This window comes from Punica granatum, chromosome 2, assembly GCF_007655135.1.
Source record: "Punica granatum isolate Tunisia-2019 chromosome 2, ASM765513v2, whole genome shotgun sequence".
NCBI classification, from domain to species: domain Eukaryota; kingdom Viridiplantae; phylum Streptophyta; class Magnoliopsida; order Myrtales; family Lythraceae; genus Punica; species Punica granatum.
In genome coordinates, this window is record NC_045128.1 from 7,004,977 (window position 1) to 7,028,840 (window position 23,864).

At 37.7% G+C, this 23,864-nt stretch overlaps 1 protein-coding gene and 1 long non-coding RNA gene across 2 annotated transcripts; one reads left to right on the plus strand and one right to left on the minus strand.

Annotated features, from left to right (window-relative positions):
• Positions 1–2,457: 2,457 nt before the first annotated feature.
• Positions 2,458–7,834, plus strand: LOC116196584 (diacylglycerol kinase 7). Its single transcript, XM_031526378.1, has 12 exons — positions 2,458–3,248; positions 3,831–3,953; positions 4,085–4,222; positions 4,301–4,386; positions 4,694–4,781; positions 5,018–5,093; positions 5,383–5,465; positions 5,640–5,710; positions 6,451–6,528; positions 6,655–6,742; positions 6,936–7,052; positions 7,356–7,834. The coding sequence occupies exons 1-12, from the start codon at positions 2,832–2,834 to the stop codon at positions 7,512–7,514; spliced, it is 1,524 nt and encodes a 507-aa protein (XP_031382238.1). The 5' UTR covers positions 2,458–2,831; the 3' UTR covers positions 7,515–7,834.
• Positions 7,835–8,243: 409 nt separating this feature from the next.
• LOC116196586 lies at positions 8,244–9,621 on the minus strand. The gene is made up of 2 exons (XR_004154856.1): positions 8,930–9,621; positions 8,244–8,695 (listed from the first exon to the last, which is right to left on the minus strand). It is a non-coding gene; the product is annotated as an uncharacterized LOC116196586 (long non-coding RNA).
• Positions 9,622–23,864: the final 14,243 nt, after the last annotated feature.

The window sequence follows — 23,864 nt, forward strand, 5'->3', positions numbered from 1 at the left end:
ATTTAGAGAACTTGCTTGAAAGTACCGATGACTTGGCGAACATGCTTGGAATACTATTTGCTGAGAAGACTGGAGAAGCCCTTTTTTTTTTTTTTTAAATCACTCGATATTTAGAAATTCAATAAATTTCAACCGATTTGAATTCGAGCTCAATTAGAGAGATAGAACTCTTTCAGTCGTGAATTTTTTTTCCATTCACAGGACTAAAATTTGAAATCTTATTTAGAAAAAAAACAGATGTCGTCTACTACGAATCATCTAAATCGATCCGCGTTTGGAAAGTGTTTTTTGGTTTAATGGGGAAAGCATGATTCCTAGCATGGAAATGGAGAGTCCGTTGATTGTTGTTCATCCAATAGGTGAGGCCCACCCTGCCATGATCAAATTAAATGGCCGTACAGTGTAATTACAGATGTGCCCCCAGTGTTTTTACCTAAAGCGAGATCGACCCCGTGGCACGTGCTAGCGCACGGGGCTGGAGAATCTACCCCTAAGATTATCCAACACATGTCACGAAAATGGGGTGCGAGTGATAAATATTATTATCTTAAAAGTATTTTATTATTTATTTAATTTTTTTACTTTGACCTTACAAGATAATTTTATTAATGTATATTTCAATCAATTTATCTTATCCAAAATATATAATATATATATATCTATTTATTTATTTATATTATGTTAAATCTTATCTTTTTTTCCTTTCGAGATATCAAAATTTCGTTACTTATATTTATCTATTGCTCCAACTCGTGGGTTAAAAAAAAAAAATACAATGGAATCTCTGTACCATGCAGTTATTTATAGTATCAAATGGGTATTAAGCTAGAGTTTTTGGTGGTCTATATGTTTCAAGCTTGGCGTGTATTACGGTTTACTAGTTCCAAAATATTCAGTATCGGTACAATTGACTATCATCCATTCATTCAATCGTCTTTCCTCCACGCTTATCTCCGTTCTTGATATCGAATAGCGTGATAACCACGAGTTCATGGCATGATTGAGAGCGATGTCAAGATGTCAAGCCAAACAATAATATCTACTCAACGCGACGATATAGTTGCCACGACTGGTTTTCGGCGTCTTCATATCTTCTAAATGCAATCAAAACAATGTGGCTTTGCAAATTATCAGCTAGAAACATCGATCACATTAATTCCTTTGTCATATATAGCTGCAGTATTATACATTCTCATTTAAAACTCAAAAGTTTGGATTCGATTTACTAGCGAAACTTTTTCCTTCACATGGCCTTTTTATTATGTCTATAGTTCTCCCATATGATCTAATGAAATTGTCTATTGTTGTGTAATTTCAATTTCCACCGTTGAAAGTGCTCGACGATCGACCTCGGAACTACTTTCAGCATCTTCCTAATAAAATCGAATCTTCTCTTTTCTCCCCCATTTATAGCAGAACACGACACAACAAATGTCATGCTGCGCAGGCGTGTGACCGTTTAACGAGGATTTCGCAATCTCATCAATTTCACATGTGTTACGAAAAAAGGTTCTTTTCCCTTTTTTGGACCAAGAATATTAAATTTGGAAGTGTCATTTTCTGGGCTAATTTATTCCTTTGTATGTGATTTTTTTTGGGGAAATTGCTTGCTCAATTTCCTTTATAAATATTTATTTTTTTCTATTATAAGAGAGATTAGATCTAATATAATGAAATATAAATTCTAATATCTAATAAATGAATACCTATAGTCTTAAATCTCTTAATAAGGGTGTGCTACTGCGCTGCATCGTTTTTAATTCCTTTATAAACATATTCATATGATAACAAGCTTTAGGTGATATAATTATATATATTTTTGAAGAATCAACATATTCACTTTTTGTATTCGATTCCAGATTTTTTATTACTAGGCGATCTCACAAGAGCCTCAGTACCTGTAATTAGTCTTTTTAGTTTATTTGGACTTTTGCCCCGTCATCTACCAAAAAAAAAAAAAAACTAACCAGCAACCCTCAGTTGACGCTGGCAAGACGTACTCGACCGCGATGATACATCAATTCTTGGCATGCTCATAACGTGATGATCGCGCCAGACGAAAAAGAGATCAACCAAGAGAGCTTTCTGTAAAATAGAAAATAGAAACATGCGTCCTACAATATCTGGATTTAGCAATATATTTTCGAAAGACAGTTATCAAATCATCATCTGAAGCAAAAATAAGCTCACTGGATGAACTACCCAGCTTCCTCTATTTATGCCAAAAAAAAAGAAGAAGAAAAAAATAGATTCATCAAAAAAAAAAAAGAAAGGGACAGAGACGTTATACTTGGAACACCGACCGCACGCGCTTGCCCACGCAATCCACTCGTCATCATCCGAGTGGCAGATCTTGTAATTACATCCCAACCGGAGGGGCAATTCCACCGGACTAACGGAAACTGTCCCCTCCCCAACCCCCTCCATTAAAACTGAAAAACCTCCGTCCCGGCGGCTCCCATCTCCGTCTGTCTCTCTAATCCAACCTATCGGCGTACAGTCTGTACGTGTACGTATACGTTGCGTACATCTACACACAATATACTCGTATCTCTACGTATAATATTCTCCGCCCCATCTCCCGGTCGCCCCCATTGATGATGAGCCGAAGCCTCCTTCCTTATTATATTAATCTAATCCATTCGAATCCCTTACCTTCTTCTTCGTCATTGCTGCTTCCTTCCCTGTCTGAGCACAGAGACCAATAGAGAGAGAGAGAGAGAGAGAGAGAGAGAGAGAGGGAGGGCAGTGCCCATCCAACCCCATTTTACTCCGGTGAGACGCAGGGAGATAGAGGGAGGGGGGTAGTGTTGTTTCTGTGAGGGGGGGAAATGGAGCCGCCGGCGTCGTCTAGTGACACGACGGGGACAGGGGCGCGGTCGCCGAGGGGTGCGACGCGGGCCGGGGCGCGGTCGCCGGGTGAATCGGCGCGGTCCGGGGCACGGTCGTCGGTGATAGACTCGATCCGGGGGTGCGGCCTCAAGGGTATGAAGATCGACAAGGAGGAGCTAAGGATGAGGCTCATGATGCCCAAGTACCTGCGCATCGCCATGAGGAACTCGATCCGGTTCCAGGACCCCAACAGCGGGTTGGAGAAGGGCCAGCTCTCCGTTGCGGAGACCGCCGGCGAGGCCGAGCCGCCTCAGCCTCCCGAGTGTCCCATTGTCGTCTTCATAAATTCCAAAAGCGGCGGTCGACACGGGCATGAGCTCAAGCTCAGGCTCCACCAGCTGATTGCTGAGGAACAGGTATGAATTCTAGCTATGACCCGCCTCTGCACGTGGGGAAGTGTCCACCCCTCACTCACTCTCTCTCTCTCACTCGATGCGCATGAGCTTACTATCTGTTCCTGGGTTCGGCATTGTATTGGTGTATTAAGCTTGTCTTGTACTTATTTCTCACCCCATTAGTTTTCCCTGTAAAAAATTGGGTCTTGGACTGTTTCGGAAGCTTCTGTCGGAATGCATCGACTGCTGCTGGGATGATGGCTCTCTGTTTTTTTATCTGCTTACTGACATATAGAAATGTCGTGCGTGACTGTTAATTCCGGGTTACGCAGTTCCCTACTTTCTGGGTTGTGTATGGATATGTAATACATGGACGTGCATGGTTCTGTCTGGCTTAGTTCTTAGGAGCAAATTTTGCATGCTTGGATTGGGGACCTCTTTCCTTTGTGTTTACCTTTAAAAGAAAATTTTTTGTTGCTGGTTGCAAGCACTTAACTTCATGGAGAATGCTTGCATTGATTTGCTTCTCTTTTTTAATGGATTTCATATGTTACTGCTTGTCATATTTAAAAAGCTGATCCGTGAGTGCTACTGACATTGCAGGTTTTTGATTTGAAAGATGTAAAACCTCATGAATTTGTACAGTATGGATTGGGTTGTCTGGAGAAGTTAGCCAGTACTGGCGACAAATGTGCCGAGGAAACACGTAAAAGGATAAGAGTTATGGTATGTTCAGTCAGTGGGAATCAAATTTGATGCCCATTTCACACACTTGGCTGCACTCTCTTACCCAGTGTAGTTGAGCTGCAAGAAAAATGTCGCCTTTATGTCTGACAGGCAACTTCTTTGGGTTTTAGGTTGCGGGAGGTGATGGTACTGTTGGGTGGGTGCTGGGATGTCTTGGAGAGCTTAACAGCCAGGGACGAGATCCTGTGCCTCCAGTTGGTATCATTCCTCTTGGTACTGGCAATGACTTGTCACGGAGTTTTGGCTGGGTATGCTTCTCCTTTGCCTAGAAATTTCGGCATTCAACCTAATCTGCTGCATTCTGATCTATATGATTCTGACTTCAGGGCGGGTCATTTCCTTTTGCCTGGAAATCAGCGGTGAAAAGGGCTCTTGATAAAGCAAGTAATGGTCGAATTGGTCGATTGGATAGGTAAGAGTTTTAACAGACTATGAGTAAATTCCTGATATTTCTTCTGGGTGTTGTGCTGGGAATGAGTACCAGTCTTGGTTGTGATATGAAGCAAGAAGTGCTTTTTCTAATGCTATTACTCCTTCCTGTATTTCTGTATGTTCCATCTTCTGATAATTGATTTTATTTGTTTTTGTTGGGCAAATAGAGATCAGATTTCTATCTTTGATTTTATTGGAAGTATCTTGTTATTAGTTGTAAGTCGGATTAAATATGTGATTTTTTATTTGAATGGACAATCATTAGAATTTTCTTTGTGATCATGCAGCTGGGATTTGACGATGTCTATGCCGTTTGGTGAAAAAATTGAGCCTCCCTATTCTCTTAAACCGACAGAAGATTGTTGTCTGGACGAGGTTAGTATTTTTACCCGCTGACTTATGATCAAATTTCTCCAGTAACAAAACCATATTGGAATTGGAGAATTATGTGTCTTTTAAAGGAGTGTGTATATACACACCACACTTGTATCCTAGTTTTGGGTTGGAGGGAGGCAACTTCTAGCCTTGTTACTAGTGCCATTTTGTTTACAAAATGTTTTGGATCTCCTGGATGCCTTCCATTAAACTGTCAAAATGTTTTCAATCTACAGGGGTTAGAGATTGAGGGGCAAAGGCCTGAGAAAGCAAGTTGCTTCAGAGGAGTATTCTATAATTACTATAGCATAGGTGAGCTCTCTCTTTTGATTTGGCTTTTCTGAATTTGAATTATTTGTTCATTGAGATGCTTGCTGAAGTGTCTACAATGTGTGATCCATTTTATCTTGGAGTCTCGTGTGTTGTGTTTCTTTCTCTTGTCTCTATGTCATAGCTAATGCATGACAGTGACTCTTGAAATTTCTTGTAAGAAGAATGGTTTGCTCGGAGCTTGGCCATTTAGTTATTCGGTTTCTGTTTTTTTGATTATGGTAATGTTTAAAACTTTTCTCCTGTCTTATTTTGCCCCATGGTCCTTTAGGTATGGATGCTCAAGTAGCATACGGCTTCCATCATCTACGTAATGAGAAACCATACCTTGCCCAGGGTCCAATTGCGAATAAGGTTCTTGTTCATTCTCTCTACACCTTCCTCACGAGTCTAATTTATGATATTACATATATATGTTTGACTAAGAGTAAAGTATATTAGATTTCATTGCTACATGAGGTTCAGTTTTGTCTTTTTTATTTCCTTGTGGATCGTTGTTAATGAAAGGTGATGCTCTTGTTGCCACAGCTAATATACTCTGGTTATACTTGCACCCAAGGTTGGTTCTTCACTCCTTGTACCAGCCAACCTAGCTTAAGGTTAGTTTTTTGCTTGTTGCTATATCTACCATGGTTTGCAGTTCCGTTTTCTTCTTGGTCAGCAGCGCTAGTTTTGTAATGTTGTAATGTGCTATGATGATAACTTTTTTTCTTTACCGTACAATTTCTCCATTTTGGTTTCCTAACCCAATGTCTTTGAATCTGATAGTAGTTATACCCATACTTTTACCAAGAAATGAATGCATGCATGCTTGGATTACATGGAGTTCTCATTCACATGATTCTGGCCCTACCGTTATCAGTTCAGCTTGGACTGATTTTAGTTGATGGGCTGGTGGAATGGTCCCCGTTCAAGAGGCCTGCTTTAAAGGATTTCTTGTAAACAATAAGATATGGAGGGTATCTTTGATCCTGTCCCTTATTGATGATGATCTTTAGCAATTAGCATCACATGCTATTGCTCCAAACACAAAGTAATGTAAAAGAGGGCCTTTTTTAGCTTTTTCATATTTACATATCTTTTCTAGTTAACATTTTCCTTCTTATATGCACTTATTAAATGCAGTCAGTGATAACCAGAACAGAACACATCTTGAAGACTGAAATAGGTCTGATATCTAGTTTACTGATTGACTGGATTCTGGTTGTCTTAGGTTATGTAGTCTTCACTTTTGCCATTACATTTGTTTGCCATGTGATTCAATCATCAGTCTGTTTGCATTGCTTATAAGTGTTCTACCAGTTGATTCTAATCGCAAATGAAAAACTGTTGACTTCAGGGGACTAAAGAACATTTTGAGAATTCATATTAAAAAGATAAATTGCTCCGAGTGGGAGCAGATTCGAGTACCTTCGAGGTAAACTTTGGAAAATTTACTACTTGATTCTCCTAGTCTCATGCACTTTTCATCTCTCCTTTTGTATCCATCTTACTTACGGTGTATTTCTTTGCTCCTCTTCCTATTTGGTTTCTCCACTAGCAGTGTAAGGGCCATAGTTGCTCTAAATCTTCAGAACTATGCTAGCGGGAGGAATCCATGGGGTAACTTGAAGCCTGAATATTTAGAGAAGGTATTATGCACGTGTTGCTTGACATCTGGATTTCATGGGTTCTTTTGCTTGTCATGCCGCTATCTTCTGATTCTTTTTGATATTGGGTTTTGATTTTAAATCAAATTGGAGAGAGATTTGCAGGCCTTTTTTTTTTTTCCCGGGATCTTATATGCATTCTCATTGAAGGATGGTTTTGTTGTATCCTATTCAGAGAGGATTTGTTGAGGCCCATCCCGATGATGGTCTGCTCGAAATATTCGGCCTAAAGCAAGGCTGGCATGCCTCCTTTGTTATGGTCGAACTCATCTCCGCGAAGCACATTGCACAGGTAATGATATAACAAATCATTGTCTCTATTTAATCACATGATCCTGCATAAGACAGATATTAGTTGGTGCGGAAGAACCTGTCTAGGTATACGAATACATGGTTTTTGGCCATTTCCTGCGTTTGGTTTCTCGAGAATCTGGACCTCATATGTTATCAGACATAGTGAACAACATATTCGCCTTTTCAATATCTGGCTTTCGCTCGAGTGACTGCAACATCTTACTTTTCATGTATAGTATATGGTGTGTAGATTGAGAGATGTATGTAATGCTTTTCTTCCGATCTATTTTTTTCTGGTTAGGCGGCGGCAATAAGGTTCGAGTTTAGGGGCGGAGAGTGGGAAAATGCATTCATGCAGATGGATGGGGAGCCATGGAGGCAGCCACTGAGCAAAGATTTCTCCACCTTCGTTGAGATCAAGAGGGTCCCTTTCCAGTCTGTAATGATTCATGGTGATTAGATTAACAATACCTTCTCTCTCTCTCTCTCCCTATCATACATATTGCTTAGTGTATCTATTGTCCATGAACACTATTCTTTGGACCCGAATCCCAATGGGGCAAGGCAAGTGAAACAGCAGAGGGGATCGTGTGGATTGGCGCCGATGTTAATTTTTAGCGTCTTTTTGTAAAATAATGTTCAAGGGTGAAGCAGTAGATGTATGTAACATGGCAACTACGGGTTGCCCAGTGTAAAATAGAACATTGCTTTGCTTGGCTTCGAAGGTAAATACTTAATAGCCTTGTCCAATTAATAGAACTCGCAAGGTTTCGGGACTGAGCACTTTTCTTCCGGTTCCGGATGCTTAAGCAGTTCTATCAGAGACTGCCCTTTCTTGCTTTCAGTGCTGTTTGATGCACTGAACGGAATTGCCTGAAGTACGATCCAATTTTGCGCGGCAATTAAGTCTAGTGCTGTCATACTGAACTTAACAGGTCGAGCCTCGATCCCTGTTTGAGTTCTTAGTGTCTAGTCAAACACTGAGAATGTACTACAAAATACGAAACTGCACACACATCCGGGGGAGCATTCGTTCTTTGGTGGATTTGAATTGTAACGCAACGCGAGAGCCACAAGCTGGAAATGTGTTTCCGAAGGTTCTCTGTTTCGTAAGTGCGGAGTGCCGTCTTAAGGATGAATTTTCATCAATGTGTCAATAGTTGAATCCTAGAGAAGAAACGGGGAATAATTTTACGTGGGAAGGATGAATAATATAGATGATAAATTATCACATGAGCTCGACGAAAAATCATTCGGTCTCATCCTCTGGACGGTCTCTTGGACCTCTAGGCCGTCAAATCTTATGCTGGGGGGTTGGCCCAGGGCATATCCAACTGTTCGAGGTCAGGACCATAAAATCTCTCAAACTTGCATAAATTTATAACCAACTCACACGTAAAAGTATTTCATCACCGTGGTCGAGACGGTTCGGGATGGTCCTTTTCGACAATTTATGATACGATCTTTGCATATGTCTCAGCCAACTTATGATAATGGATAGACTGATGAATCACTGAAAGAGTAAAAGTCCGCGAAGATGACCTGACCACCTGCTGTCAGAGTCCTCTGTGTTTGTATGTGATGTGAATTGAAAGGATAAGGGGAGAGACCGAGGGTGTAGCACTCTGCGCACGCTCTTACCTGTCAATCAAGAGATTATAAGTTTGATTTTCGTAGTAAAATTATCCGTTTTCCGGTATCAATTATCTAAAATTTCTATTTCATTATAATATGTTCATGGGCGACCCTTGTGTCAAAAAAGAAAAAAAAAAAAAAAAGAGAGAGGATAGTGGGAAGAACTCCTTTTATGGTGACAGCTACAGGTCAGAAATCCAGGGTGCAGGGGGAAAAATGACATTGGCCAATCTATCTTACAATAATGTGGAGCGGGCTCCGGCCGGCCGGGGCCGGAGGGGACCATTGCCGGGCTAGCTAGCTTTCGTCGAGTCGCACCTGCCAATTACCGCATCAAAAGTTGCATGTTCCCCTAATCCACCGGTCGAGGAGAAGATGACTCCATACTGTTTTCTCCGGGGTAAAGCAACTGCCTCATGCTCATACAAGATCGAAACTCCAATTGGTATTGCCAAGAAAGAAGTTTAACTTTGTCTTTGTATATTAACAGCGATTAGTGTATCGGTTTCGCTTTTGAATTATCCCGTGTCGAGACAAGGGGAAACAAAACAAGGGCTGTGATCTTTCGCTTTTGGCTTCCGTGACCGAGCCAGCTAGGTAAGGAGAGACGATATTGGTCGCTGACTCATCATCCACGAGCGTCGAGACCCGTAGTAGTAGTAGTTGTAGTAGTAGAAGTAGTAATAACTAGCACTTCCTCTCCTTTATTAAGGGACCACGAAACGACAGGGCAGAGGAGTCGTTTCCTTTTTGCTTGTTTGGTACCTGAGAAACCTTATTTCACGGTCCTCTTTTGAGCACAGTGAGCTTTTGAATGTTGGTGAAAGGTCCTCATCAATATATATCATGGCCTCTTCCCATCTCTCCATAGGCAATTAAATAGCCAGAGATAATAGAATGATGTTGATCTTTGAGCTCCAATGAGGTCTTTTCTCGGATGCCCATCTTTGATTTCTGGGAAAATTACGTTCGACAAATGCGTAGTGTGGCTCCGCACAACACGACCTCGAGGAATTCCGGGGAAGTTGCGTTTCAAGAACAAAATTTCACAAAGGAATTCGGCGATGAAAGTGGCCAAAGTAGGGGAAACGGTGAAGATAGAAAGAAATGAAAAGATTGTTAAAGAGTGTAACATAAATTACGTATGGTGCACATGCTCTATTTTCGTTTAGGTTAATGGCCCCGTCATTGAGAATGGATAAAAATGACGTTGTTTGCATTTCGAATGGTCACGCAGAACAAATTTTATCAGACAATTTTCAAGAATTTAATAATTAAAAAATTTCGAAATCGATGATTCTTTCAGATGTTCATGGACCACATCTTGTGCTGAAACGTAAGTATCTACACAGAAACAAACAACAATTTGGAGGTATGATCGGATAACGTGAAAATCTGATGAGAGACAAGAAATTACCGAAGTGATTGGATTCATACGGTTAAATGTAAAGTACGTACCACAATTTCATAGAAAAAAAAAGTACGTACCGCAAGCAAGGTGGAGGTCCTAAGATTACCTTGTCGTACGATTGATAAATTTTACGGCTTTTGTCTCAAATGCCACGATCCCAAAAAAGTGACTGAATCATCACATTCTCGCGTGTTCGGCACGCGCAATTTACATTGTGATGACTCAACCTTACCATTCATATAAAATCAACAGAAAGTTGCATATTTTTACATTAGTCTTCGTCAAATTAGTGGTATGTATATATATATATATCTATTGCTTTGGCATATACAAATATTATATGTGGATATATGTTGTATGCTAATCGCGAGAAGCAAAAAAACAGCATTCTATTTATATTTCAGGAGAAAACACGAAATTAATTACTCGACAGGGTTATGTCAGATTCCTAAAGTTGTTCCCACAAAACACGGGATATTGAAGAGTGGGGCATCTACTAAGCAAAGAAATTGTCTTTACTCCCACGCATGCATATATATCTCTTTTTCTCAATAAGATAACGGATATCATCTGCCTGTTAGCGTTGAGTAAATCTGTTTATGAGTATCCACTTGTCGGTTGCCTTTGACTATGCAGTACTTTCAGTGTGTTTTGAATTCTCATATTGTAGGTTAAATCCGTTAATTGAGAGTTTAATTCAGCATTGAACCATATTCTCATGACTACATACATATCTCTCTAACTTCAAAAAAAAAAAAAAATATACATATCTTTATTTTTTTGTTATAATGGAGGTCTATAGATGTAATATAATAAAATAAAAATTTTAATAACTAATAAAGGTATTGATAATCCCATAACGAATATTGAATATCTGAAACTTTTTTGTTACCAGGTAAATATGTGTATGTACTACACCTTCTTTCATTATACATATATCTGTTACACTTTGGTATCAATCAGGAAAAAACTTGCTTGATTCTCTCTCTCCCTTTCACTATCATAAGTCATATATTCGCGTACTTGATGAAGACACTCAGTAATGTTTTTTTCACAATGGCCATTCTTGAATGCCAAACGCCACAATTTGAAAAGGGTTCACGATTCCGAGCATCTGATCGCATTAGCAAGGTGATTCGACCTGCGCTATAGAGTTCTGTCTATTATGAGAAAAATATACAAAATGTACGAGTATTTTGAAGCTTCACGTATCACCAGTTCTAGATGGGCAATCATATGGATTCTATTAGTAGTTGCAATAATCCAAAGCATTTTTGCAGGATTGATAACCCTATAACTAGCTCTTCCCTTCACATCAATGAATGGAGAAAAAAAAGCAATATATATATATATCCCAAAAGTTCCAACTGAAAAAAGTAGCAAGACATATAATTCATGGAAATATATATATATATATATATATATAACTTTACTATCTAAAACAATGGGAAAATAAAAGACTGCGGCCCAACGTATATTGCTGGGCCATTCTCAATGTTGGAACTTAACGAGATTAAATGTTGCTTTTTGAGGGCAAAGCACAATAGCACATGAAAGCTTGGACCCATCTGACTACACAATTAATAATGTTCGTCCACCTGCCTAGCTAGCTGGGGCCTAGGCTCATTTGCATGGCATGCACAGCCAAAGCAGAAAGCATTTAACACAAAAACCTGCGAAAATCCTTTACGGTGGATTCGGTTTTACGATCATATCATATCTGATCAGCCAATAACGTGATTCATAAAATCCATCGTGGTGATGTCTACAGAGCCCACACGCGATTTGTCAATAACTTTTTCAAGATTCCAATTGAATTTGGTCGTACATATGGTTGTCCTAATTAGCTAGGCGGCTTCTTCACATAGATTAGGATTACAATAATTCGTGTCCAGTATTATCTCTTATGCAATTGCAGTATATAATGATTCTTTTTTTTTTTCGGTGAACTAGTATATAATGAATTTACCAAATTGATGTTCATATTGATAGTTGTTCTAGATTTCTATATACGCAAATATACCATGCATGGAGAAATATCCTGTCAATTGATTATTATATACTACAAATTTCCTATTCATAAAATTAATGATGTACCTAATTAAGTGGCCGCATTTTAATATAATTAGAATATATATTTGTAAAATAATCATGTCATTGCACGTTGTAATTTTATACACAACTATCAAAATACGTAATTTGATACTCTATGCCGCATACTTTTTAAAAATAAATATTAGTTATTACATAATTATAAAAATCATCTATTTTTTTTTATATTTCAAATGATAGTATATTTTTAAGCATCTTTTAGTTTTCCTTTTCTAGATTTAATGTATTTCATCTATATTTTTACATCTAATTTATACGGTTAATCATGAAATATAAATTGAATATTAATATGTATAACTAAATACAAAAATGATAAAATGTATTTTTAAGAGTACGTAGGCTTTCTAGAACTACTAATAATTTCATATTCAATTAGTCATTCTACATTGTACTAACATGAAATATCAACTAATTTATGCCGAAGCAAGTTTCAAAATTTTGGTTTGGGACAGCTTCCGAATCATAATAGTAGCTCGAGACAAATCTTTAGCATTAATTGAGAATGTTAATGTAAGTTTTGGCATTACAATTTAGGACAGGGCAATGGTTTGGGACTTTCAGTATTAATTTTTTTTTTAAAAATTATGAAAAGTTGGGTAAAAGTATAAATACAAAAAATCGAGAAATGATCAGTTCCACTCCATATTTTTACATTAGTAATTATATGTATATGTATATGTATATGTGTGTGTATATATATATATATATATATACAAGGTCAGCATTGATATTGAAATTATTTCTATCTCATAATTAATTATGATTATACAGGAGTCAATGTCAGGAAAGAGAGTTCTAGTTATCAATTATTTCAGAGAAGAAAGAACAAGTTGATTATGTCAAAACTATCTGTCAATTACGACTGACGAGCTAGTAATATTATCTCATTGGCATTGATTAGAAATCTCAGGCACTTCTGGCGAGACAAATTTTTGGAACAAATCTTGATCCTCACGGGCTACCTGAAGTCCTAGTCGCCTTGATTTCTTGTTGACTACAACTCTATATATGCACACACAAACACGCACTAAGACTATTCAAGTTTTGATTGACAAATTCTTACCGTCCGTGCAAATATCCCATAAGTTTACTGGACAGGTAAGTTTGATACTTGCATGTTATGCATATTGTAGAATAGCAAGTGCTTTTCCTACATGGCTTTATAGTGGCTTAAACTCGAGTCTCTATCAAGAGAGCAGCACGGTTCGACAACCAGACTGATCCCACTTGATTGAAGAAATAGAGATGAAAATTTTTCGGCAACAAGATGAGGTAGTTTTTATATGTGTTTTAAGAATAATTTCCAAACATCTGAAATATATATATATTGTTCAAATCTCTATTGGCACTTTATGGTTATATATGTTTTCTGTATATATTTTTGTTCACTGGTCAAACTTGTTAACAACCATCACCAAATTTTGTGCAATGAGGAACTCATTTTAGCACGGAAAATAAATTCTTGCGTACGTCATGCATGCAGTTGAGTTCAGGAAGGCAACATATATACGTTGGGTATATATTATATATATATATATATATGTATATTTTTCTCATCACTTCCATCTCTCTTTATATAGTTTATATTATTATATACATATATTATAGATATTAAATACATATATTATTATAGACATTAAATACATATGCTTTTTTTCTTCTAGATATTTGTTAGATTCTTTTAAAACTCTACGCACAAGATACATTTCAACAATGACATATATATATATAATCTTTTCTTTTGGGCTGATATGAAACAACAATATACATTCCGATCAGTCTCCTTGATTTTCCCATCTCTTCATTAAAGTGAGTGAGCAAATGGTCTCATCATCATTAATTTCTTTTGCCAAAACTGCACTCAAGTGCCTTATCCACCCTAATCTTTCTTCCTTCATCTCTGTGTGTGGGTAAATTGGTATATTACGACCCAATTTGAGACGATTAATTGATAATCTTGCTCTTTTTCTCTGATTTAATCAGCAACGAATCTGAAATCTGTGAAAAATAGAAAAGCATGGGATCTCTTAATTAATGTATGATCACGGGACCAACTGGATTCGTATACTATAAACGCCACTTATATGACATAATATGTATCCATTTATCCGATTTTATATATTCACAGCTGGAGGATATGTTAAGTCTGTTTTTGGAACTATTTCGGTAAATAAGTAGAGCTAAAAAAATAATTTTTTTCTATTTAGGAGTTCATAAATACAAAAAAAAATGGAAAAAAAGGAATATATAGCTGGCAGGTTTAGCTCTATGCATATGGATACTAGAGTACTTGTAGTGTAGAAGTTCGAAACCTTTTTGATTAAATTGATAAGTGAATCATTTATTAATCCATAGCAAAAATAGATAGAAGCGTAAAATGCCTGATCAGAAATTACAAGAGTGAAAACAAACGAATTATCCTCCGGGCAAACTACTAAGGATAATAGGAGATACGTTAGAGAAAAATGGGAACGATTGTAGCTTGCCATATTGAAACAATAAGTTTCCATCACTACCTGCTAACTGTATTTTATTGTGGACTCCAATAGTAATTGAGAAGGAGGACATCCTAAATCCCCGATGAAATTTCACCCCATAATGAAGTGGGGTAGACAGGTTATCCCATACTTATATCTGAGCACAAGATTCTACCAACAATCACAACAACATACATAATCAATCTATCTAATTCTTAATAGCCCAATCCCTAAGGGCCTGTTTGGTTTTAAGATGTTATTTTAGAATCATAATTCTAACTTAACTCTACCCACTACAAAACAAAATAACTCATACAAAGTCAAAGAGTGGGCCCCATTTATACAACTTTTTTCCACAACAAAACAACATAACTCATACAAAGACAAATGGTGGACCCCATTTATACCACTCTTTTTCAAAATCAAAATCTGATTTTAAAATCCTACCATGAAACCAAACGCAACCTAAGTAATCAAACCGAGGAGGTGAAGGCCTCCTCTATCGAATATTACCTGCGATCACAGTAGGGGAGCTGAGACCTATAAAAACCAATAAAGAGGCTGCAATTTTATAGGCTAGAGGTAAGACTATCAGACTGATGGGGTGATCGTTTGCATGGTAGGCAAGGATACTATCTCGGGGAGGCCTAGAGAAGAATCTGTCACCATAGGGAAGGGGGAGAAGCTGATCGGTTAGAGAGATGGGGTCAGAGATCGGCAAGCCTCTGGTTCATTACTATCGGATTGGGCCGAGTCGAACAGGCATACGAGGGCCGCTGGACTGGGATGTTGAGGATATTAATCTCATATGAAAAAGATGAATTAATATCCATTAGTATATATGAGACATGGGTATCAACACTTATCAGTTTGAGTTTTTAAGTAGAAACGGGCCTAAACTCATTTAAGCCCAATGGAAATTTAATATGGTATCGGAGTCCGGGTTAAACGTATGCAACACACCAACTCTAGTATGTCCGAGAGCAGCCAAAAGAGCGCATTTTGTTAGTCCCCCTCACCCAAGCACAAAAGATAAGCCTGACTCGAGGTCAGTTATTGAGGGCGGGTGTTTAAGAGCATGTGACAACGAGTAGGCAAAAATAGACCACACGTTGCACATGAGGACGAGAGTTGAGGAGTAAAATGTGATAAATCTCACATCGAAAAAGAAAAAGAAAAATTTATGAATTAAAATATGACTTGGGTATCACCACTTATCAGTTTGAGTTTTTAAGTGGAAATGGGTCTAGGCTCGTATATGCCCAATGAAAATTCAATACGGGATAGGCCAAACGTGGCTAATCAGCATGCAAGGCCGTCACTGCCATTGCTGTACGTCGCCACTCACTGTCTTAGATCTGATTGCAGAGGGAGAAGGCATGAATCAGAGGGGAGGAGGAGACCGTAACCAACCTTGTCGAAGATAGAAAGGAAGATGATGAGGGTTACTGTAATTATGATTGTCAGAATCGTGATTCGAATCGTAGAATCGTACGATTCTACGATTCGAGGGGGGTTATACGATTCCGATTCAATGGGCTGAGTCGAAAAATATAGAATTGCAGGTGAATCAGGCCATGAATCGTGGAATCGCAGAATTGGGCTGATTTTGCGATTTCGGATTTAGCCTAGACTCGGGCGAAGCCCAGGCTTGATTCGAGCCCTCGGGCGAAGGCCATGCTATAGTCGAGCCGAAGCCCAGCCCATTGGTCCTAACCCGACACTTTTTTTTTCTCTCCTTTTCCCTTTCTTCTTCTCCGGCACCCCCTCTTTCTCCCCGATTGTGCCCTAATCCAGTAATCCTCCGAGTCTTCGACAGTCCAAGCTTGAAGCTTCTGCAATTTCTTCTTGTTTTGTTAGTGTCAATTTCTTCTTGTTCCGAGTCTCCGACAGTCCGAGCTTGAAGCTCCGCAGTTCCAACTTTCGCGATTTCTTCCGCAGTTCCGAGCTTCGACCGTCTGAGCTTCAACCAAACCAAGTAGAGTCTTGCTTTGCCCGAGTTTCAACTAGACCAGTTAGAGTCTTGCTCAGTTGCTCTGCCTCTGCCTGAGCTTCGAGTGTCCAGAGTCCAGAGTCCAGAGTCTAGATCAGGTAGTGTGCTTCGTGACTACTGACTCCTCTCTCTAAAACATCCGATCGCATTCTGCTTCGATTCCTTCGATGTGATTTAAACTAATTTAGTTGTACTGAACTGAATCTACAGGTCATGTCCCTTGGGTTCTTCTTGATTGCGTTGTTTTTAGTTGGAAATTGAAAATTGGAATTGCTTCTTGCAAATTGAATCGATTGAATCATGTCCGACGTTGCTTTGAATCAGTTTGATGCAAATTGTTGTGCTGATAGTAGTATCTGAACCTTTGGTTTTGATGAGTCTGTTCTGATCCGAGTTTGATGATTCTGTTCTGATCAGTGTATCCCGCATTGTGCTGCAATTTCCTATTCTGCTGGACGATTTTTTCTTGAGTTTATGTTAGATTTGTTGAGTGAGTGATTGTTGAGTTTGAATACAAGGATTGATTTTTTTTTATTAGAAAAGTACGATACATATATATATATATGTTTTTTTTAATTACAGGTAAATCTTATGATTCACGATATGATTTTAAGATTCACAATTTTACGACCTTCGACTGATTCTAGGTAAAATCGCGATTCTAACAACCTTGGCTGTAACCTCCAAGGCACTGTCAAACACCATCTCTACCATGGATCGAGGGTGATGATGTCAAAGACGTCACGGAAGGAACAATCGCAGGTCTGGGACGACCCATCATAGAAGAGCTCCGAGCCTCATTGGAACAAGGGTTAGCACAGAGACCTTAGTCGCGAAAATGACCACAGGGACAACCTCAGCCTCGAAATCACCACAGATCAACGATGCATAGCCGCGAACGCCTCCATCGCTCGATCAACGATGCAGAGCCGCCATCTCTTCCAAAACCAATGCCTCCATCGCTCGATTGGAAAGGGAGAGGGAGGAGAATAGAAAAGAAGGGAGAGGGTTAAAAGAAGCGACCTACCACCAGGAGAGAGAGGAGATCTTCAGCTATTCATTGGTGGCGGCAACGATGCCCGACCAGATCTAAATGCACCAGCGAAAGTAGACTTAGGGTTTTACTGTTTGGGAGGGTTTTTTTTTTTAGGGGGAGGGGTTGGAGGAAGACGAAAGATGATTTGACCAAATTGATGCCTGAATGATGATTTTCCAATGTATTAGTTAAGAATCTCTTGTAATTTCATTAAGTAATACATAGAAGTTTTGCCCTTTGTGCATAATATACATCGTCCCACCTATAACATCATTAACAACTCTCGTTCGAAACCTTAATTAAAAAGATATCATGAAATGGCTTCTAAATTCCTTTGCAATTTCCAACTTTCGATATTTAATGATAGATAATTAAGGATTTTTTCCATTTATTCTCATGCAAGCATTTTACATAAGATAATATAATCATATACCTATCGTATATCACATTTTTCAAAGGTAAAGAGTGCTGGTGCCCGAAAGAAGTTAGTGTAGTATAGCGGCACACGTCATGTCTAGTATTTAAGAGATTTCAATTTCGATTCTCATAGTGAGATTATCTGTGCCCCTATAATAGATTTTTTATATCCTTATATTAGATTCACAACCCTTCCTTATAATAAAAGAAAAAGTGTTATTATGCCCACAAAATTAATAAATCAATCTTCATTGGATACCTAAGCATAATTAAGTTATTGACGAACCCATTGCACTAAATTAATCATTTATGATCACATCATGTGTAGATTAATTTCATCTAGTATGTTAATTGTAGCCAATCATCCTAATATTACTTGAAAAAGAAAAGTTTTAGCCAATCATATTACCGGTGATATTGCTATAAACCTTCAACAATAACAGGGTCATTATTTTACCTTGTGAAGCTAATCCCTTCTTTGCATACCGTCAACATAGGTTCGGCTCATAAATCATATGCCACCTACGATCCAGTGACAGTGCATTCTTCTAGAGTAGCTTGATCGTGAGAAATACGCATATATATTTCCAATAGAACGATATGCATCGTCGAAAACGATAACAGACAAAATGAAAAAATGACAGCAACTTTCTCCTAATATTTGATGACCCAGAGTCAACATATCACACGCACATACTTTTTGGTGATTGTAATTTCTTGGAAGACCATCTTAGACCAGCAATCGTATTAATCATAAACACTGACTTAGCTTAGACGAGGCATTGTCACCTTTTCTAAGTACGTCGTAAGACGAACTAGTCCCATGATGATATATATCCAAAAAAAGAAAAAGAAAAAAGGAACTATTATTAATAACTATAGAGAAAGGTCGAAAAGGAAAGATTAATCTATTAGAAGAAAGACAATGATGTTTTGTTAACCTAAAATGTAATAAAATATAAACATCAGTTAGTGGGATTTGGTTTGGATTCGTTTGCCATTTGCCGCAATATTCATCCCATTTGTGATTGTTTCGATAAGACAACGATTATTCTAATTAAATGTGTCAATAATTCTTCATATAAATATAAATAAATATATATATATATATATATATATGTATTTATATACATATAGTGGAAAATTGACAGCACTACTTTTCTTTGGCTTTATCCCTTTGACTCATTTTCAGTTCAGTAGGGTTCACAAGATACCAATCAAATTCTCCCGTATATAGCTTACAAAATAAAAATAAAAAATTCATTTTTTATATTTAATAAAATAATATTTTTAAGGATAGACAATGGTTAGATACGATGTGATTTTTATTTATTTATAATTTAATATAACTGACATGCTAGGAGTCGTTTGAACCTATTAGGGAGAGAATCGAGGGATATGATATGGAGAAAATCAATTAGGGATATCAAAGAATATTTGATATTTATGATATTGTGTAATTTTTGATATATTTCCACAATTGTTGCATTCCATCTACTATAAATAAGAATACATTCACACCATTTGGTGTGTGTGACATTCTAGCAAATTCTCTATATTCTTTATGGTATCAGAGCGGAACGATCCTACTGCTACTGATTAAAGCTTCCGCTAAATACGTTCTTCGGCGCGTCCGGCCATGACCGGGCGCGCCCGGCAACCTCAATTTTGCACTTGACAACCCCAATTTCTCTACCTTTCTTCCACAGTTCTACCTAGGAAAGCTTCATTTTCCTCGCCTACTTAGATTGTCTGAAATAAATCTCTCATCCCTGCAGATTGTCTCCATCTCCCGCTTACTAACAAGAATACCTCAAATTCTTTTGTCCTACTGCAGCGATAGTCAGCATTGGATTTGAGTCGCACAATTTCGAGTTTTTCCTTCCTCTCTCTCTCTAGACTTGTCTGCGGAATCTCTCTCGTTTCTTCCGCCCCAAATCTCGACAGTTATCTTTTCTGCAACCACTGGTCGTGCTCGACCTTCCTTAAATTTTTTGTTGTCCCAAACCCCAGTCACGGCCTCGTCTTCTCAAGTCTCTCTTTTGCCAATGCTCATAGCTTTTCTCTCTGTTGGCCTTTCCCTCTAAACCTTTCACGCCCAATCTCCTTTAAAATTGGGCTATTGCATTTTTTTCCCCTTTCAGCCTATTCTACTTGTGGTCACGGGCTTTTACACTGCTAAGGACGTGAAAGCCAGCTTTTCCAAGCCATTTCTAATTCACTTCATCAGGCGGCGACCGATCAACTCAATGGTCCTCTTACGGAGGGTATTCACACTGTATTTGCTGAAATCAGTTTCAAGCTCAACGTGCGGCCTCCCCGTTGTGCTTGTGGGGGAGTATTAGGGAGAGAATCGAGGGATATGATATGGAGAAAATCAATTAGGGATATCAAAGAATATTTGATATTTATGATATTGTGTAATTTTTGATATATTTCCACAATTGTTGCATTCCATCTACTATAAATAAGAATACATTCACACCATTTGGTGTGTGTGACATTCTAGCAAATTCTCTATATTCTTTAGAACCAATGTAGTCGTTGATTTGAGACGATCGAGATTGCTTAGCGGTACTTGGCTTGACTAGTCGCAATTGGGTTGTTTAGGGTTAACATTTGCCTAGTCTACTTTGTTTTAATTGTTTCAATGGTGCTTCTGTGATGGGATCCTACTCGGCTATTGACCTAAGGCATCCTCTGCGCTATCTCCTGCAACAGAGGTGGAAGTTTGTCATGGATTTATAGATTGGACTGATGATCTCCCTGCCTAGTTTTCATTAGGGTCTATGGTGAACTGCAACATGGAGGTGATCTATCGGAATTATTGACTTTAAAATGGCAAGCTACAATTGTATTGTTCTTATTTGACGTGGTTTTCACATGTATTTTCCTTTATAGTCTCCCAAGTGGATCAACTAATATTTCCCGTTCCTGTAATTTTTGCTCGAGTGTTTTTCCTTGTATTGACTTTTGCAGTGAATCGATGTATCCATTTGGATATTAGTGAATGATCCTCATTATCGTTTGAGCAAAAAAAAAAAAGACATGCTAGGAGTGGTTTTCGAAATTACTAAGGACGATTATAATTATGCAGGAAAAAAAATACAAGAATTGAGTACAAAGACTAGGAATCTTTTCATTAAAGAAATATATAACAATATAGATGTATATTTAAACTTTGTGAGGGTGAGTGCCAAAATATATAATTATATCGTATGAATTTGCATTTGAGGAGAGTGGGAATTGTTCAGTCATATTATATGGAGTAGGGAAAAAGACAAAAACCCCACTTGTGGTTTGGAGTTGGGATAAATCGCACCTTATTATTTTATTTGAGACAATAGCCCCTTGTGATTTGCTCCGTCAAATATAGGGGGTTACGGCGTTAATTTTTTTTCATTTTCAGTCCTCAATCTTTAACATTTTAATCATTTTGATTATAAATCTTTTTCTTTTATCATTTATATCCTAAACTTTTTATATTGTTTCATTTTAGTCCAACAAAGGAAATCGAAAGGGAATCGGGATCGAGGTCGCCAATCAGCCCACCCGACCCCTCCACCTTGGTCGCCGGCGACCTCTGTGGGCACCAGCGACCTCAATGGAGGTGTCGGGGTCGCCGATTGGTGGCCCAGACCCCGATTCTCTTTCGATTTCCTTTGTTGGACTAAAATGAAACAAAATGAAAATTTTAGGATATGAATGATAAAAGAAAAAGATTTATAATCAAAATGATTAAAATGTTAAAGATTGATGACTGAAAATGAAAAAAAATTAACTCCATAACCCCCTATGTCTGACGGAGCAAACCACATGGGGCTAATTGTCCCAAATAAAAGAATATGATGTGATTTGTCTCAATCCCAAACCATAAGGGGGATTTTTGTCTTTTTTCCTATGGAGTATATGTTTGAGCAAAAAAAAAAAAGTTATATGGACAATCGATAGAAATATCCAAACGTCCCTTGCGTGAATGTTAGGGTGGGGGGAGCGTAGTGGGAGGTGACGATGAGAGAGTGTTGTGTTGGGTTGGGTTGGGTGGGGTGGGGTGGGGTCTTTACTTTCACTAATCATTTCATTTTAGGAACCATTCTTTTGTTTGTCTATGGGAAATGGACCCTCTCACGAAACTCCTCATCTCATTCGCTTGCCCCTTAAGATTAAGACAAAGATATTTAAAAGAAAAGAAAAGAAATGGCTCCTTTGTATATACAATTCATTGAATTTATGCTGAGAATTTCCTTTTAGTCACCATCAAGATTTTCAAAACTCAAAATTTATCACAATTCCTTTTCGCTCTAGTCTGTACAGTTCAATTATGTTGAGTCAAGCACATCCAAGGAGTTATCTCTAGTGTCTTATAACAAAGATTCAAACTCAAGATTTCAAGGTGATTGGACTCACTAAGTTTTAGGGGTGGGGTTTTCGAAAATTGGGAAGATAAAAGAGGGAGAAAGATGTTAGAAGTAGGAAGTGGGAGGCAAAAAGCAAATGGTGTAGGGGATGGTGGGCCTCTTATTTATTTATTTCTTTTATATACTCAATTATTTGACAGAAAGTTTTTTGTATTTTTTATTTGTCGGCACAAAAGCACCTGAAAGACAAGAAGTCTATATTATCATATGGATTGGGTCATATAAGAATATATTTGCGTGTACAGGGAAAAAAAAGTGTACCTGGGCGTTTCTTTTTATTAAGTTGCGTTTAAATTTAACCAAGGCAATTATGTGCGCGAGGGGTTTCTAGTCGACTTTTTTTTTTGGTAGAATGCAACCGGTTTTTTTGAAAGTTTATTTGGCCGAATTCTATGGAAAAGAATTTAAATAATCCTACCTTATAATAAAGTAGAGGAAAGAAACTAATAAGAATGTAATAATTGAAAATGATTATGATAATTATTCGAATGATTATACTAACTCATTTTCCTACTTGTTGCAATTTGATTAGTAGTTTCTCGTGCCATGTTGCAAAATATGATTTACGGGAAAATGTCTCACTTCCATGAATGCATACTTATTAGGTGCGGCTTATTCAATGCGATATCAAATGCCACATTTGATCATCTTAATTAGCATATATATATATATATATTTGGGTAAAATAGCACATATATATATATATATATTTATATAGATCCATAAATGGTGGCATTGAGCGAAATGAATCAATCACGAAGTCGAAAAAAAGGTATAAGTTAATCATTATCACGAAGGCATTGCCTACAACTGAAATCTCCCGTGAAATTTGATATCATACATACACATAATGCTTTTCCAACTAAATACACATTAATCAAGAGACATTAGGAGGTCGAATATACTTCCTCTTAATTTGAAATGAAGAGATGTTGAATTTAATTCTCATTGAAAAGATTTTTTCGCATTTTTTTTTCTTCCATTGACTAGCTAGGCCTAGACAGGCTCTCTTATTGTAATCGAACATGATGAATAGACTGTTACATTACACATGATGGAAAAAGGGAAAGGGGACGGATAGGTAGTTTCAGTATTCACGAGGTTTAGTTGGAAATTAATGAAACACAGACAAAACAAACACCAAACATAAAAGCCAACCCAAAGGTAAAAAACAAACTAATCTTGATTGGTTCACGTGATTCGACATTCGTTTTGCTTAAATAAAGTCTTAAATTCGATTCCTGATTGGAAAATATTTCACGATTAGGGAAGTTTTATCTTTTAATGAAAAAATTTATTTAAGATCTAAAA